The sequence below is a fragment of the Eucyclogobius newberryi genome, unplaced genomic scaffold (genome assembly GCF_026437365.1).
Source record: "Eucyclogobius newberryi isolate DKJ021-1_F unplaced genomic scaffold, fEucNew1.0.hap1 SCAF_22, whole genome shotgun sequence".
Taxonomy (NCBI): Eukaryota; Metazoa; Chordata; class Actinopteri; order Gobiiformes; family Gobiidae; genus Eucyclogobius; species Eucyclogobius newberryi.
In genome coordinates this window covers 23,922,660-23,939,132 of record NW_027315857.1, presented here as the reverse complement: position 1 = coordinate 23,939,132, position 16,473 = coordinate 23,922,660, and the positions used below count along the sequence as shown (strand labels likewise).

The following is a 16,473-nucleotide window of genomic DNA, read 5'->3' as shown; positions in this document are numbered from 1 at the left end:
TTCGTTCTGTGAGGCCGATTCAGTCATGTCAACGCAATAAATGCCTGAAAATCACTGGTTTAACTTTAGCTTGTGGTTTTATTAAACAGTCACTGAAGCCTTTGTGATCGTTTCTCTTTAAACTTCTCCCTCTCTCGCTTTATTGATACATTCAACACATTATTGATAAAGATTTAGAGCGGTTAAATCTTTCTCCAAACGAAAACCCAAATTAATGCAGAAGTACATTTGTAGTTTATTCACCATTATTTATTTATTTGTATAAATTATTTGTATTTATTTTTGTATTTATTTTAGTATTTTTTATTAGAAATGGGACAAAAATGCATATTAATTCACATGATCACATGCAAATATGCCGGATTTAACCTTCCCTCAAAAAACTATCCACGATCTCTGAAACCCCCAATAAAGTTTGCTGCCGACGCCCTGAACCGAGTCCTCCACCGCCATCGCCGTGGAGTTCAGCGGTGCATGCTGGGAGCTCCAAAGACTCATCCGACCTCTACTCCGGCTTCTTCGGCTCAGGTTGAGGTTGTTCGGCTCGTTCCTCTCTCGCGCCGGACAGTTCCATTTGTCTTTTTCCACCGCTCTCGAAAACCTTTAACGAAGCGCCGCCGTAGCCGCTGAGCAGTTCCATCGGTTCCGACTTCTTCGCCCTGCTGTACAGGTAGATGTACGGGAACAGTTTTTCCGCAAACTTCTCTCCCTTAAACGAGTAAACGTGTGCCTTTCTGTGGACGTCGTAAAAAGACACCCTCCCGTCTTCGTAGTCCAAAAACACTCCAATCACGCAAGGTCTGGGAGCCAAATGTAAGACTTTGGGCGGTACGCAGTTGGCGCTATAGGTGAGACCGTCTTTTTCGATCGCGTAATATCCGTTGTCGGGTTTTAAAACGACGTTGCCGTTTCTGGACACCGATTCTTTGGCGACGCCCATCTCCCAATCGCTTCGGCGGCCAACCTGGACCTCCCAGTAATGGCGTCCGGAGGTGAAGCCCTTGGTTGTGAAGACCATGGGGAGCGTAAACCTCCCGGCGCTAACCGACACGGGTCTGGTAGGGTGCTTGATGTGCTTTATGCGTTTGTCGAAGTCGTACACGTAAAGATTAGGGCCTGCGGTGTCGGGGTCAAAGGTTAATGACTCTGAAAAGAACAGAAGAGTTTCGAATTCATCCATTTCAATTTGTTCGCAAAGATTGATGATACTTTTACGATCAACAAAACAAAACGTTGTTCCTGTATGAGACGTCTACATTTGACCGATTCCTCATCCTGGCATTTTTCCTGTTCTGTGAAGCACTTGGAATTGGCTTGTGTACGAACTGCACTGCTCTGGGCGACCTGTCAGGACTCATCCCGAGATACTGAGCCAAGGTCTGTGTCAGGACCCGGAGGTTTAGCGCTTGCTGCTCTGTGTGTCAGCTTCAAGTCTCTAAAGAAAGGATTACTTTTCTATAACATCTTCAAAGATCCTGTTTGTCGTCATCAGGAGGAACCGTGGACTTAGAGAAAATCACTCCAGACGTGCAATGGGCACATTGTCTCAGGCAGTTAGCAGCTGGCTAACGTTTGTTATCTTATATGCTAATAAGCAGACTTAACATAAACCTCATTTCCTCCAGGTGTTATTTTAGGATCCAGGTGTTATTTTAGGACAGAAGTGTCTGTTGATGCTTTGAGGGCGTGTCCGTATGAAGAGCCAAACTCCAGGGAAGCTTAAATGTAAATGTGTAAAAGTGTCAGCCACTCAAAAACTCTATCTCTCATTTTCATTTTCAGTTTTATGCACGTTTTTTCATGACTACCTCACAGCAGAGAGGCCACACAATACGGCTCCACTGTCATTATTACCTTTGTATTGCTTTATTTTGGTGATCTCTGTGGAAACAGAACATTAACATGAAAACAAACCAATGCTTCAGTCCTGAAGTTTGAATAGAGACTATAAACTATACCTTCTTCTGTCAGTATTTTCAGAATCGATTGAAACTTGTCCAGAAGTTTGGTCAGAGCGAGTCGCACCGTCTCTACACAAACATCTGAGACGACCACGGTTTGAGTCCAGTCCTTCAGCGCCGACGTGCTGCTCGACCTCTGCAGCGTCTGCAAAGAAAGCACAATCCATCAGTCCTCACTCTGCAGCTGATAGTAGAACAGTTCAGTCACAACAGGTCTTTTTGTTTGTGATTTAGGGCCCGTTCAAACTTATTGGCCCATTATTTGGTCTTAAATGGAGCCCATGTTAGCCTAGTTCAGTCCTGTTACCGCCGTTGTTCTAGTCCTGATCTAGTCCAGGTTTAGTCCCGGTTTAGTCCCAGATTTGCAGTGGCAGTGGCAGATCCCCCACCCACCATCCTGGAAAGTCGCCGGGTGCGGCTTTAACCGACCTGCAGCAGATGCAGCGGGTCGTCGCTCTGCTGCAGCTCCTCCAGCTCCGAGCGTCTCTGCTGGAGTTTCCCGATCTCCTCCTGAAGCTCTTCGACGGAACGTTCGCCTCGTTCCTGAGCCGCGAGGACTTTGACCTGGACGCTCGCTTTTACTTTGGTTCGGGCCTTTTCCACGTCTCTGGTGAATATGTTCATAACTGCGTCCATACTTTGGATTTCTTTCTGGGCATTCTCCTGCAAACAGACACGAAGGCAACAGCACAGACTAGTGGTGTAGACTTGCTATTACGGGTGTGGTCTCTTTGAGTATAACTTTAATTTTAATTGATGATGTGAGTTTAGGGACCACAAACCAGCTGCCCATTTAACATTAGATCATTTTAAATTCTTATGGCGGTTACTTACTTTTCTTGTCACCAAAGTGTCCGTGAACTCCTTTATTCTATCCATCCTCTCATCGATCATCATTTTGACTCGGCACATCAAAGAATCTAGATTTTCCTTCGAAACAAAACAGCATTTTTGATGGTGCACTATGTGATGATTCTAGTTCAGATGGAGTTGTTTCACAGTATCACATTTAGCTCGTCTCTTTTACATTTAAATCGGTGTAATCCCTCATTCGTCCAGGAGGGGTCCCACTGCAGAAAAAAAGCTTCAGTTGTATCACATGGACACTTGTTTTTGTTGAGAAAAGCAAGACTGTGGATCTGATCTGAAAACTCTGATATTTATCCTACTCTGAGTAAGCCCCGCCCACCAAACGAGGTCTTTGGGCATGTTACAGAACTACTGTACTTTTGTTGGCAGGGCCCACAGTGAGCACGCAGCTTTAGTCACTCCGGACCCATGCATTATATTACTTTAGGTTCTTAAACACGAGATGCCAAAGCTGAGTTACCCAAGAGCAAGTTTAAAGTCCAATAACAATACAAATAATGCATGTAGGAGCCATTTTGTCACGATCGTTTAGGGGTTCATTTGGGTCACACTGGGGGTTACGTTTGTAGCCACCAGGGTGCGGTGCGGAGGAAAAGTATATATTAACGCACAGGTGTTTGGGTGCTGGGCGATTGGGTTACGGGAGTGGACGATCCTCTACTCTTCTCCAGTATTCTTCACTTATGCCATCCATCCATTTCCCACCTTTTCACATGCTTTACTTGGTCTGGAAGCATCTACTCGAACTGTTTATATAATCAAGATTTCAATCAAAGTTGGACTATCGGGACAATCTGGACACTGGAGCGCGTTAGACCTGGATCCCCCGGCACGACAAAGGTCTAAGCTGCCGTTACAATCCATAATATTTGTCCTTTAATTGCGTACGTTTTAACCTTTTTACCTTCTGCCGGGCTCCTTCCTCTTCCATGGACACTACTGCGTGGCCTTCGTGCTCCTTGTCGAGGCAGAGCACGCAGACGCAAACTCGATCGTCCCGGCAGTAAAAGTCCAACTCTTTGTCGTGTACAGGACAAATTCGCTCGTCGATGTCGTCCACCGGTCGGATGAGCTTGTGCCTCATCAGCGGCGGGACTCTCAAATGGGGCTCCAGGTGCTCCGAACAATACGACGCTCGACAAACCAAACAGGATCTCGCCGCCCGCGAGGCCGCTCCCGCGCATATGTCGCAGTCGACTCGCGGCGCGCCGTCGACCGCCTCAGGGATCTCGACCCGTCTCCGTTTCAGACGGGCGGACACCTCCTCCACACTGCTCATTTCGGGTCGGGCGCAGAACCTTTTCTTGCACGAGGGGCACTGGCAGAACTCGCTCCGGTCCCACTGGTGATCGAGGCAGGACTTGCAGAAGGTGTGTCCACAGGGAGTAGTCATGGGGTCGGTGAAGATGTTCGCGCAAATGGAGCAGAGGAAGGGGTCGGAAGGGAGCGAGCCCGGGACACTGACGGAGGACATTTTGGGGAATCTAAGAAGAAAACCAGTGTCATTATGTTTTGGTAAAAGTTGTGTGGGTTCTAGGTCAAGGGTTGGTTTGACTCTAATCTCGTGTTTTACATATCATGTCAGTGTTTACTAGTACTTCTCTGTAGTTGCAAAGTGCAGCACGGGTCAGGTTATAGAGATCGTACCACGCCTCGTTCAGCACCACTTTAAGTTTAGTCAGAGTTAAATTGTTCAACATTCGAATCCAAATGCCTTTTTTGGACAAAATGCACAACACAGTCCAAAAAGTGGCTCCATTGTTGTTTTCAGTTAAATCACATTTTCAAGACTAAATTATTAGTTGATTAACCAATAAATTGAAAGACTTCCCCCAAACGCATAGTCTGGAAGTGTGGCCGTTTACTGTCCGATAGCGCCTCCCGGAGGGCAGCGCCACATGAGCAGCTGGATGTGAGGGATCCTGACTCATGCAGGGGCAAAGTTACTTACCTAGAGGCACTACAAAGTACATTTGATATATGTCGGTGTAGTCCCTCATTCGTCCAGGAGTGTTGATGACTACTACATGTTTCTACATTTTATATATTTGCATTTATTTTTTTTTACAATTCCAAGTACTTATCTGATCTGAATCCTGGCTGAATATCTGCAAGACACTTATGTTCAATCCCATAATGTGGAATATTCCAGGTAAGAAAATGAGTTATCTATGGAGAGAAACGGGTAGTGGACCCAAAAAAAATAAAGTTAAATAGTTCACCTTTCGCAACAATGTTTTTGACTACCTTTGATTCCAACATTCTGTCCTAAAATATATGTTCCGTACTTAAAATTTGACGTTTTGACCCAGAAAAGCAATTGTTCAATATTTTTGTCTTAATGTTGTTCCAGTGACTTTTCTCATGTGGTGTTTGAGTGGCACTTCAGCCGAAAACACCCAGTGAGTCACCGTCACATGCACATCGCGTTTCTACAACAACTGTCAGAACATCCAAGATCGCATTTCAAATATCGATCTAAAAGCCAACTAAGAAATCAACTAAAAACGTTCTTACCGCTTCTGTGCGACGTAAGAGTTAGTTTGGCGAGTTTATTGCTAGTGAGGTGAAGCCCGTCTGGTCTCGCAGCCTGGGTTAGGGAGCGCGATTAGTCACGTCTGTGTGGGCGGCGAGTCGTCGTTCCACTGAAACAAAACTTAAACGTTTTAGATCTCAATTTATTCACGTGACCCAGAATCAGAATACAATTATCTCAATGTCATATTAACGCGCGTTCAAGCAAGTAATTCAGAATTCAAATCATTCAAGACGGCAACACGGATCTGAGTCACTTGTTGACCGCTTGAGTAACATCACCAAGTCAAAATACACGTTGAACAATATTTCATTTCCTATTTCAGAACATCACAACAAATTAAAAGTGCTTCTTTATTTTACATAGCATTTTGTTCAACGTCACATACTTTCATGTCATATCCTGCTAAATGAGTGGTTATGGTTTTGGGGTCAATAATCCACGAATCCCCAGCGTTCTCTTCATCGGCTGCAGACGGACTCTTAATTTGAAGGGACGATATACGGAGGCATTTGGGTTAATACAACAGATTATGGCTGGTTTGCATCTGCGTTTCGGACAATCGAGGTTGGATTGTTTTGATTTACTCGTGTTCAATCACATTCCTCAGGTTAAACCCCGAAGCCAAGTATCCTCAGTCGCCCAGTTTTCAAACCACGAACTGATCAGAAAGAGAAAAGACAAGGAAGTGAAAGAAGTGGGAGGTATGTCGCAATATTGATAACACTGAAAATGTCGGTTTGAAGATGCGCAAAAGTAAAATGTCAAGTATATTTTTTTATAACGGAAAACTATTCAAAAGTGACCAACTTGACCTCTCTGTGACGCCAGATACGAAGTAAATTAAATCAAATATAATGTATTTTCTGGACTATAAATCACACCTTTTTTCATAGTTTTGGCCGGGATGCAACTTATACTCCAGAACGACTTATATGTGATGTTATTCGTTATTTTCATACTGGCAACCGCATTTAAGCGACGCAGAAGAAGAATCTGCACTTCCTCTTCCTCTGGAGTTTGTGGAGTTGTTTAGAAGTGACACAGAGGAAGAAGAATTCAGTGGATTTAGTGATTTGGGGTAAAACTGATGCTTTGCTAAACTTGTTAGCATGTTCTTTATGCTATAGTTATCTGAATAACTGTTCATATGTTACGTTAACATACCAGACACTTACCACAGTTCTGTCTGTGCCTCATGTAGCTGAAGGTGTTAGCGTTAGCATACGTCATGTAGCTGAAGGTGTTAGAGTTAGCATACGTCATGTAGCTGAAGGTGTTAGCGTTAGCATACGTCATGTAGCTGAAGGTGTTAGCGTTAGCATACGTACACCTATTCACCATGTTCTCTCATCTGTTATTATTTTAAACTGCATTTACAGATGAAATGTCTGTTCTTGGTCTTGGATTTTATTTAAAAAAATAAAATCAATTAAAATGTGACTTATACTCCAGCGTGACTTACGTATGTTTTTTTTCTTCTCTATTCTGCATTTTTTGGCTGGAATACGGTACATTTTGCCAAGAACAATTGTAACATTGATTTATTCAAGTTACAAAAACACTGGACACGATTCACAGACGTTATAATTTGGCATTTTGGTTCTCAAACCGATTCTACAATTAGAAAACAGAATGAGCCTCGCGTGTGTCGTAGTTTAATTTGCGCCGCCCGTTTCGAAGTGGAAATCCGGCGTGTTTAAACGTCTCTCTGATCCGAACGGTCATGCCCTAAAGTCCAGCTCCCGTGTCGTGGATCAGACGCGTCAAACACATGGACGTGTCTCGAGAGCTGCAGGTTCAGGCTCTGGAAACACAGTGTCAGTTGTGTTGGGTTCCTTTAAATTAACAAAAAACACCTTTAAATCTCACAGTCCATTTACTATTTGTGCAAAACCTGAACTTCAACCAAGCATTTGCAAGCGCCAACGATCTGAGTTGTGACGTTAGGCATGATTCGTGGAAAAAGTGAGTTCACAACAGCTAAAACTTAATTCTTTAGACAGAAAATTCAGCGAGCTTTATTCACCTTGACGTGTTTCGGTGGCCAATGGCGAGACGTCTTCAGATCTAGACCAGCGACAGTTAAAAGCAACATCGACTAAAAGAAACGTCGATCGTAACGGAAGACGAGACGTTACCAAAGCAATACAATCAAAACAAATTTAACAAATTGTCAGATATTTCGTGTCGAGTGAACATCAAGCGACGGGAGAGCATCTTTCAAAAGAGTTTCTGCTCAAATAGTTAGTCACGAAAACAGAGAAAGAGTGTGTTCTCCGCATCCGACGAAAGCAGACGAACGCACACGGGCAAACGAGCGCCGACCTCAGCGAAATCTCCGGCGTTTGTCCCCCGGCTCAGCTCTTCTCCGGCGTCGAGCAGATGACCATCGTGTCCGAGGCCTTGTCGCAGCAGTAAAGGTAAAAAAACGGCAGGATCTTCTCCGTGAACGAGTCTCTGAACGTGAAGATGTGCGCTCTGCTTTTCACGTCATAAAACGACACCTGGCCCTCTTCGTAGTCCACGTACACGCCGATCCGCTTGGGTTTCTGCTCCACGCTGAGCGGCAGGGGCGGGGTCGTGGAGGCGCGGTACCCGTGGCTCTTCTTCATCGCCAGAGCCCAGTAGCCCTGCGCCGCGCCGACCGAAATCCTCCCCTTGCGCTTCACAGACGCCTTGGCGACGCCCAGGTACCAGTCGTCCTTGTCGCCGACCTGGACCTCCCAGTAGTGGCGTCCCGACGAGAAGCCACGCCTGCCCAGGACGATGACCACGGTGTCGAAGCGCTCCGGGTTCTCCGGGAGGTCCTGCCAGGCGCCCAGGTGCCTCACCTGACGACGGTCCTGGGACAGCTGCAGCCAGGGGTTCGCCGTGTCCGGGTCCAGGGTCACGTCCACTGGGGGAAGAGGGAGATCTTAGCGGAAATGCGGCGGCCGTTCAACAGCTTTGTATAAGTCAGCAGAAGTCATTTTCAATCTGAAGATACAGGCCTGAGAAGCACTAAAATGACCTTAAACTGCTCTGCCTGTGTTTACCCGTTAGCCTCGTTATATGATTGCCGTCTTGTGACTCTCCTTCACCACCGTTAAGTACCTGATTAGCATTTTATTGGCTTGATCTCTCTTGGAGTGAGGATATCGTTGGAAACAGAAGGCAGATTAAATCTTCACGCGCCATTGCTGTAGGGATTTTCTTTTTTCTCCAGTTGTGCTTAAAGCTTTCTTTAATCGATCAGACTAAATTACTCTGTTTTTGCGTGGGCATCAGGTTCTGTTTTAGCGTGGTGTACAGTTGCACACGAAATTACTGCCTGTGGGGTTTTTCCAGACTGACCAGATGCTTTATTCCTGCAAAGTTCTGTTTTCCTTTGTCCAGTTTTATGGGTTGGTACCAGCAGAACGGTGTGAAGTTGCCGAAGTTTGTACAACACAGTATGTCACCTGTCGGCTCTCACCAATTGGCTCCAGCTTAACTGCAAGGCCCTGTTTACGTGATGAAGAAAATGCATCAAGCTCGTCTAATCCGTTCTGGACTGTGAAGGGAAGCTATTTTAGGTGCAAAAAGCTGCAGACGTAATCTTACACCTAGTTAACAACTTGGGTAAAAGCGTCAGACCATATGACTTTTGAGCGTATGAGGCCAAGGGCTGCTGCGCTGTTATGCCTTTCTGGGCTCAGAACGGGTCTATACGGGCTAAGAACGGGCCTTCATGGACTCAGAACGGGTCATTATAGGCTCAGAACGAGCCTTTAAGGGCTCAGAACGGGCCTTAATGGGCTCAGAACAGGCCTTTATGGGCTCAGAACAGGCCTTTATGGGCTCAGAACAGGCCTTTATGGGCTCAGAACAGGCCTTTATGGGCTCAGAACGGGCCTTTATGGGCTGAGAACGGGCCTTTATGGGCTCAGAACAGGCCTTTAAGGGCTCAGAACGGGCCTTTATGGGCTGAGAACGGGCCTTTATGGGCTCAGAACGGCCTCCCATCTCCAATGAAACTACCTACTCCAGCGTTTCAGCAGAGCGTGGATTGAACGTGGATGCATTAAGAACACGTAGCTCGTTGTCGTGTAAAAGAGTGGCCAATCTGGTATCGAAACATTGCGGATTTGTGAAAACTCGTGGTCGTGTAAACAGCGAGTTGGCGATTTCAACTACCATTGCCCAGCATATATTTCAGACATATTGTGTATTACCTCTATACTTTTGAATCTTTTCGATCTCTGCAAAACAAAAACAAATGAATCATCAATCAAACACGTGTGCAGATGAACTGAACAGCGACTGATGAACTCGAGGCCTACCGTCGTCTATGAGCTTTTGGACGGTGTCGCTGAGGGTCGTCTCCAGTTTGGACACCGACCTGCGGATCATCCCCACGCAGGTGTCGGTGGGGACGCGTGTGTCGGACCAGTCTCTGACCGCAGGGGGCGTGCTCAGCGCCGGGAAACGCTGACGAAATACAAACAGACCATTAGATTTTTGGGACTGTCCTGTTGCTCAGAAATATTGGATTACTGAGATTAACAAGGCGCCGCAAACTCTTTTCGACACTGGCGTTCCATTGGACTTCGGGACTAGGCACTTGGGCCACAAAACTGCTGCTATGGATACCTTGGGAAGGTACTTTTGGAGGGGAAAAAAGGCCATCTCAAAGAAATGGATGACGCAAACCACACCAACGACCAAAGACTGGACTGAAATGGGAAAAAATGACATTCGGACTTGGACAAATTTGACAAACTTTGGACTAAATGCATATTCTCTCTGTGTTGAGTTCTGCGCTCTTTTTTGTTCTGCTTATATACCTTAAAAACTGAAATATTGGATTACTGAGATTAATAAGGTGCCGAAAACTCTTGTTGACACTGACGTTCCACTGAACTTCAGAACTATGTACTTGGGCAACAAAACTGCTCCCGTGGATACCTTTGGAAAGTACTTTTGGCTTCTTCTGTCTGTGTTGAGTTCTGCGCTCTTTTTTGTTCTGTTTGTGTACCTTAAAAACTGGATTGGACAGGACAGAACGAAATAGGTAGAAAGAAGAATCCGAGAGTCATACGTCGAGGCCAGGAGGTGAACCCCACGACCTTGAGGGTTGCAGTTTGAAACAGAAGAAGGTCAATCAGTCTGTAGGATTCCTCTCACCTTCAGGAAGTTGATGTGGTCCGTGCGCGCCACCTTCTCCAGGTCGCCCTGCCTCCTCTGCAGCTCCGAGATCTCCTGCTCCAGGCGGCCGATGAGTCCGTCGGCCCAGCGCTCCGTCTGCCTCCGCTTCTCCTCGATGGCCCGGACCAGCTCGGCCTGGGTCTCCTGGATGGACCGGACCAGGTCTGTGAAGACCCGCACGCTCTCCTGCACCTCCCTCTGCGCGCTCGCCTGCAAAGCACGACCGTAAGAGCCTGCGGGGAAAACGTCACCGCGGAAACATGATCTGCACTCTGTGGGATATTCATCTTGTTTAGACTTGTCGTAGTGACTGGTTTCCATTTCTACATGTTTTTTACGTGTTTATATGTTGGGAATATCAAGAAAATAACGTGTCCTTGTCATTTGTGTCATCTTAAGAGTTATATTTTGACTGATTCGTGCATGTTTGAATAATCCTGTTTTGAGTGTGACGAACAGAAAGTTATTCATAGGGTTGAAAAATGTCACTTTGGCATTTTTTCCACAATCTAAAAGTAAAATTGTAGTATTCTAATGACTATTCTAATTAGTAGACTTGTAAATTCAGTCCTTGTTTCGGGAAAATTTCAGAATTAAGACTTTAATTATTAATTATCAGTTCTGCAATTTTTAAGAGGAAATAAAGGACCTGTTTCTATTCTTAAGCCGCGAACAATGAAAAAATGTACAACAAATGTAATGGTAAATGTCTACTTTATGTCAACTAAATAATCAAAATAATTTCTATACGTTTAATTTTTTTCATTTTATCATTGGTAATATCAAGAAAATAATTCATCCTTGTCATTTGTGTCATCTTAAGCCTCCTCAGAGTTATATTTTGACTGATTCGTGCATGTTTGAATAATCCTGTTTTGAGTGTGACGAACAGAAAGTTATTCATAGGTTTGAAAAATGTCACTTTTGGCATTTTTTCAACAATCTAAAAGAAAAATTGTAGTATTCTAATCCATCCATTTTCTTCCGCTTGTTCCCTTTCGGGGTCGCGGGTGACTGGAGCCTATCCCAGTGACTTCGGGCCTTAGGCGGGGTACATCCTGGACAGTGGCCAACTCGTCGCAGGGTCAACACAGAGACATAGACATTACAGACATTTCACTCTCACAGTCATTCACTAGGGCCAATTTAGAGTCACCAATGTTTACCTGACACATGCCTGTGTTTGGACGGTGGGAGGAGCCGGAGAACCCATGGTAACACGGGGAGGATTCTAATGATTATTCTAATTAGTAAACTTGTAAATGATCTCCTTGTTTTGGTAAAATAACAGTATGAAGACTTATTAATGATCAGTTTAGCAGTTTTTAAGAGGAAATAAGCCGCGAACAATGAAGAAAATGTAAAAATATGGCCAACAAATGTAATGGTAAATGTCTACTTTATGTCAACTAAATAGTCAAAATAAAATAATCTCACTTCATGAAGAGATAATATTTCATGGAATGTGATCAAAATACCAATGCTAAAATCTACAAGGCAACTAAATCATTGCAAACCACTCAAAACAAGCAAACTAAAGGAGTAAACTATGTAAACTAGTGTCCACGAAAGCGTCTAAAATCCTACTTTGTTCAGCTCCACGGAGTGTTTGATCTCCTCCACCTTCGTCACTCGCTCCTGGATCATCTGCGTAACATCCATCTCTGTCTTTTTCAGCAGTGCCTGGTCATGGAAATAAATACATAAATAAACGGTAAGATCAATCCTAAAAATGGTTGACCTGCATATCCTCGCGTTTTTTACAAAGGCCACCGATCGTCGAAACCGCAGCGAAAAACGATTCCATTAGTTTGTTTGTGCCAGTTTTTGCTTGGTAAATGCAGAGACTTCAAACGTAAGTCAGGTTAAAAGCACCTGCATCTTTGACAGAAAACATTGCCATACGACACTGACCAACTTTGAAACAGTTTTAATTATTTCTTCTCAGATCGACACCAACAAATCTGATGCTTTGCAAAAGGCAGAAGCTCTGGATGGACGATGACTTGACCCTGTTCCTTGTCCGGTCTTGGTTTGGGCCTAGATTGAGTCCTAATGTAGGCTTGGTATCGTCCTTGTTCTAGTCCTGGTTTGGTCCTAATCTAGTTCTAACCTAACTAATCTAATCTAACTTGATTCGACCCAATTTGTATGTGATGCAAGTGTGAATGCCTTAATCATAATTAATCATAACCCCTTTCCTTACATTAATCTTAACCGTTCCTAGAGTTCATTGCTTGAAATGGCCAATCACAGTCGACCAAAGCATACTATCGAGTCTTAAAATCGTGAAAATATTGTATTGTGTGTCATTTTGCATCGTGTGGGACCGTGTGACCAACCTTTGCCGAACCTCAGTCCGACTCAAGTGGCTTTACCTTCTTGTCGCTCCACTCGCGCTCCACCGGGACCGTGTAGTGAGCCCTGTGGTCCGTCTCCGTGCAGAGAACGCACACGCAGGTCTGGTCTTTCTTGCAGTACAGCTCCAGCAACCTCTCGTGTTTGGGGCACATCCGGTCCTCCATGTTCGCCACCGGCTCGATCAGCTTGTGCTTCGTGAACCTCGTCACGTGGGACTTGAGATGCTCCTCGCAGTAAGACGTCAGGCAAACCAGGCACGATTTGACGGCTTGGGGCCTTCCTTCGCCCAAACAGACGTCGCAGAGGACTTCCTCTTCGACCCAAGACGGCGCGAGCGAGGACATTGAGGCCGCGGGCGAAGTTTCGGATATCGGCGAAGACATCAGCGCCGGAGAAGCCCGAGGCGGACTTTCGGTTCGCTTCCTGGAAACCGCGGGCGATCTCGGTGGAGGAACCGGCGGGATCAGGGGCGGCAGGTCTTCCTCGGCCGGCTTCGCGTCTTCCCTCGCTTTGCGTTCGTCCTGCTTTCGCTCGAGCTCCTCCAAAAACTGATCCTTCTCCAACAGCCGCTCCTCGTCCTCTTTCTTGGGTCGTTCCAGCGTCCACTTTTTATCCTTGACTCTAATCTCGTTGTCCTCTTCCTCGCCGACCTTCCCGTCCCTGCTTTTGACCCTCAGCTGCTTGAACTGCTCGGCGATTTCCCTCAGCACCGTGTTGATGCTGACGTCCGGCCTTTTCTGGAACGTCTTCTTGCACATGGGACACTGGTACAGCGGCGACGTCTTCCAGTATCCCAGGATGCAGTTCTGGCAGAAGTTGTGTCCGCAGGGTATGGACACGGGGTTGGTGAAGACGTCCAGGCAGATGGAACAGTGGACTTGCTCTTCGGAGAGGTTTCCCGTCGTGGAGGCCATTCCTACACGGCGGAGAGGCAGGGTCATTCTGTGCACTTAAACTTAGCAGCGGCAGCAGCAGCAGCAGCGGTCTGACAGCGAGAGGAGGAAGGGGCATGGGAACCTGTTACAGATCGAGCGGTGAAGATTAAATGACGTGTAGAGAAATTGAGTCAGTAGCACGTTACGCGGCAGAACCGAAACAGCGAGGCGGTTTGCATGGCGCATAATCTGTCATGAATGATCCCGATGTAACTAAAGCTATTTGTGTCTTCGGAGAGTTCACACTTTTACCGTTTAAATGCACTTGTCTTTGAGGAAACGGTCGGATTGCCATATTTTTTTGTAGGTTTTGGGCGGATCGGACCGTTCTTAAAGATAACTGAGCTACATTAGGAAAAACCCAGCCAATTATTCAAATAACAATGACATCCCACTTGACTTTAAACATCTAAAACGCTTGGTAAACAATAGATATCTTTGGAATGTACTTTTGATAGCAGCAACTAAAGGCCATCGCAAAGAAATTGATGACGCAGAATGATCCAACAAGGACAGGGCTCAAAAATGGGGACAAGAATGCTACAAATTTGCCAAATATTGGTATAAAAAGCACAATATCAAATTCCAATGCCAGACTTTGCATGGATGATTTGCAATAGCTTGTTTCATGTTTATATTTATTGTTTTATACAAATTTAAAAAATCAATAATGACTAACGATAAGTGTCTTTGTTCGCACATTTGATCACAAAAATAGCACATTGTCACTGAGGTCAATTCATGGGTTTCAGGATTACACCGTCTTTTGACCATTTAAAAAAAAAATGTATTTTTATTCAAATTGCTTAATTTTCATGACAGAAGAACGTCACCGTAGCTTGAAACCGATGGAAAAAACGAGATCTAATAATTTAGCGTTTTGTTTTAGCGCCAAATTGTCGTGTGCGTTTTGCCCACTGTAAGTTGTGTGTTATTTGTCTGTTTTTTAACTATGAAAAGTCTGTGAAAGTTGCTATATAAATAATCCTTCTTTGCTTGCCAATCTACAAAATGGATTTAGCCTTCGTTTCCCTATTTATCGAGCCATTTCCATCCATTAGCCGTCTATTACTGAGCAGGATTGTGCAAGCAAAATATCCACCGAATTTCAAGTGTCAAGTTTAAATGAATCAATTTTTAGAAGACATAATGGTCATAACATCTCCACACTGCATACATGCCCTTTAACCATGTGCTGTATTTGTACAAAATGAAAGTAAAGCTAAAGATAACTTGTGCTTTTTATAACTCGTTTAGCCTGAGCAGCTCCGTGCAGCCTTTACCGGACTCGACACATGCAGGACAAGCGCCGAGGCCGAAATGTGACTTTTAAACTTTAAAATGAAGCCAGCAGCACTGAATTCAACCTTTTTGGAGAAGAATTTACATGACATTGGTTTTAGTGTTTGGCCGAAAGCTGAAAGGTAAAAGGCGTCGCCGGTGAATGGTGCAGTGTTAGTGAAATGATATGGAAATGCGGGTAAAGTGGAGTGTAAATGGAGGGCACTCACCACAGCAGCTGCTCAGAGGCTCCGCTGTCGGACACTGACACACGAGACGCCTGGACCAATGTCACATCCAAAAACCTCCCACCGCAGGCCAGAAATACTTTACCCCCCTTCTCGTTCTTTCCCCTCCGCCGACGTCCCTCAGCCCAGATACAATTAAACTTACACCTGCAGCGAGAGGGTCCTGGGTTTGCGTGTTCTCTCTAGTCTGTGATACTAACATTTCAACACTTCTATACTAAAGAAACGCTGGATACCACATGCTCCTTCCTGACGTGTGGGGTGCTCCAAGGGTCAGTCCTGGGACCCCCTCTGTTCAACCTCTACATGCTGCCGTTAGGTCAGTTGATACGCAGTGAAAATGTGTCCTATCACAATTAATAACGATTTGGAGAGACTTATCCATGCGTTTGTCTCCAGTAGATTAGACTGTAACGGCCTGCTCACTGGCCTCTCCAAACGAGCTGTAAAACAGCTGCAGTACATCCAGAACGCTGCTGCTCGGGTCCTGACTAGAACCAGGAAGTACCATCACATTAGTCCTGTTCTCAGGTCTCTGCACTGCCCCCTGTGGCTCAGAGAAGAGACTTTAAAGCAGCTCTGCTTGTGTACAAGTCTCTCCATGGCCTAGCACCAAAGTACATCTCAGACTTAGTGCCATATGAACCATCTTAGACTCTGAGGACCACAATATCTCTGACATTTACATTTCCCTGTGAACAATGAGCACTTAGACATGGCGTTATGTAAAAACAGGTCACATTTTTCCGACAGGATTATTTCTTATATGTGACTTTGTGGTCCTCCATTGTGAAGACGACACATTTTCCCATTCTTCGTTAGCCAAAACAACATTACTCTTTCCCATTTAATTTGAATATATATTTAGCAGATTATTAATGCATTTATCAGCTTTTCTGTGCATTTCAAACAGACACACATACCATTACAAATCTCACAGCATCAACTTTAAAATGTTTTATTTTGCCGAATGGTCCAGTTCCATAATCAGTCGTGTAAAAATTGCTGGACGAGCCACAACACTGACTCCACTTTAATATAGAGCTGCTAAACCCGTAATACCAGCTTAAGCCCGAGCGCCGGTGTCCACACATTTAAGATTTCAAATTCGT

The 16,473-nt window shown here is 45.1% G+C and overlaps 2 protein-coding genes across 3 annotated transcripts; both read right to left on the bottom strand.

The window, feature by feature from the left end:
• Positions 1-322: 322 nt before the first annotated feature.
• LOC140371554 (E3 ubiquitin-protein ligase TRIM39-like) lies at positions 323-4,589 on the bottom strand. Its single transcript, XM_072458725.1, has 6 exons — positions 3,736-4,589; positions 2,796-2,891; positions 2,391-2,672; positions 1,959-2,106; positions 1,855-1,881; positions 323-1,146 (listed from the first exon to the last, which is right to left on the bottom strand). The coding sequence occupies exons 1-6, from the start codon at positions 4,303-4,305 to the stop codon at positions 506-508; spliced, it is 1,764 nt and encodes a 587-aa protein (XP_072314826.1). The 5' UTR covers positions 4,306-4,589; the 3' UTR covers positions 323-505.
• Positions 4,590-5,431: 842 nt separating this feature from the next.
• On the bottom strand, positions 5,432-15,415 carry LOC140371680 (E3 ubiquitin-protein ligase TRIM39). Of its 2 annotated transcripts, none has more exons than XM_072458863.1 (7): positions 15,344-15,412; positions 12,915-13,813; positions 12,124-12,219; positions 10,516-10,746; positions 9,672-9,819; positions 9,564-9,590; positions 5,432-8,266 (listed from the first exon to the last, which is right to left on the bottom strand). In XM_072458863.1, the coding sequence occupies exons 2-7, from the start codon at positions 13,809-13,811 to the stop codon at positions 7,728-7,730; spliced, it is 1,938 nt and encodes a 645-aa protein (XP_072314964.1). In that variant the 5' UTR covers positions 13,812-13,813; positions 15,344-15,412; the 3' UTR covers positions 5,432-7,727. The 2 variants fall into 2 exon arrangements, with proteins under 2 accessions (XP_072314964.1, XP_072314963.1); XM_072458862.1 differs by having other exon boundaries at positions 5,433-8,266; positions 12,915-13,914; positions 15,344-15,415.
• Positions 15,416-16,473: the final 1,058 nt, after the last annotated feature.

Excerpts from the sequence above, each read along its gene's own strand:
- LOC140371554 (XM_072458725.1), bottom strand. The coding sequence starts at position 4,305 with ATGTCCTCCGTCAGTGTCCCGGGCTCGCTCCCTTCCGACCCCTTCCTC. Across the intron at positions 2,107-2,390 it reads ACCCGCTGCATCTGCTGCAG|ACGCTGCAGAGGTCGAGCAG; the intron begins GTCGGTTAAAGC and ends CTTTCTTTGCAG. Across the intron at positions 1,882-1,958 it reads GAAAATACTGACAGAAGAAG|AGATCACCAAAATAAAGCAA; the intron begins GTATAGTTTATA and ends CTGTTTCCACAG.
- LOC140371680 (XM_072458862.1), bottom strand. The coding sequence starts at position 13,838 with ATGACCCTGCCTCTCCGCCGTGTAGGAATGGCCTCCACGACGGGAAAC. Across the intron at positions 12,220-12,914 it reads GCGAGTGGAGCGACAAGAAG|GCACTGCTGAAAAAGACAGA; the intron begins GTAAAGCCACTT and ends TTCCATGACCAG. Across the intron at positions 8,267-9,563 it reads AAAGATTCAAAAGTATAGAG|TGGACGTGACCCTGGACCCG; the intron begins GTAATACACAAT and ends CTCTTCCCCCAG.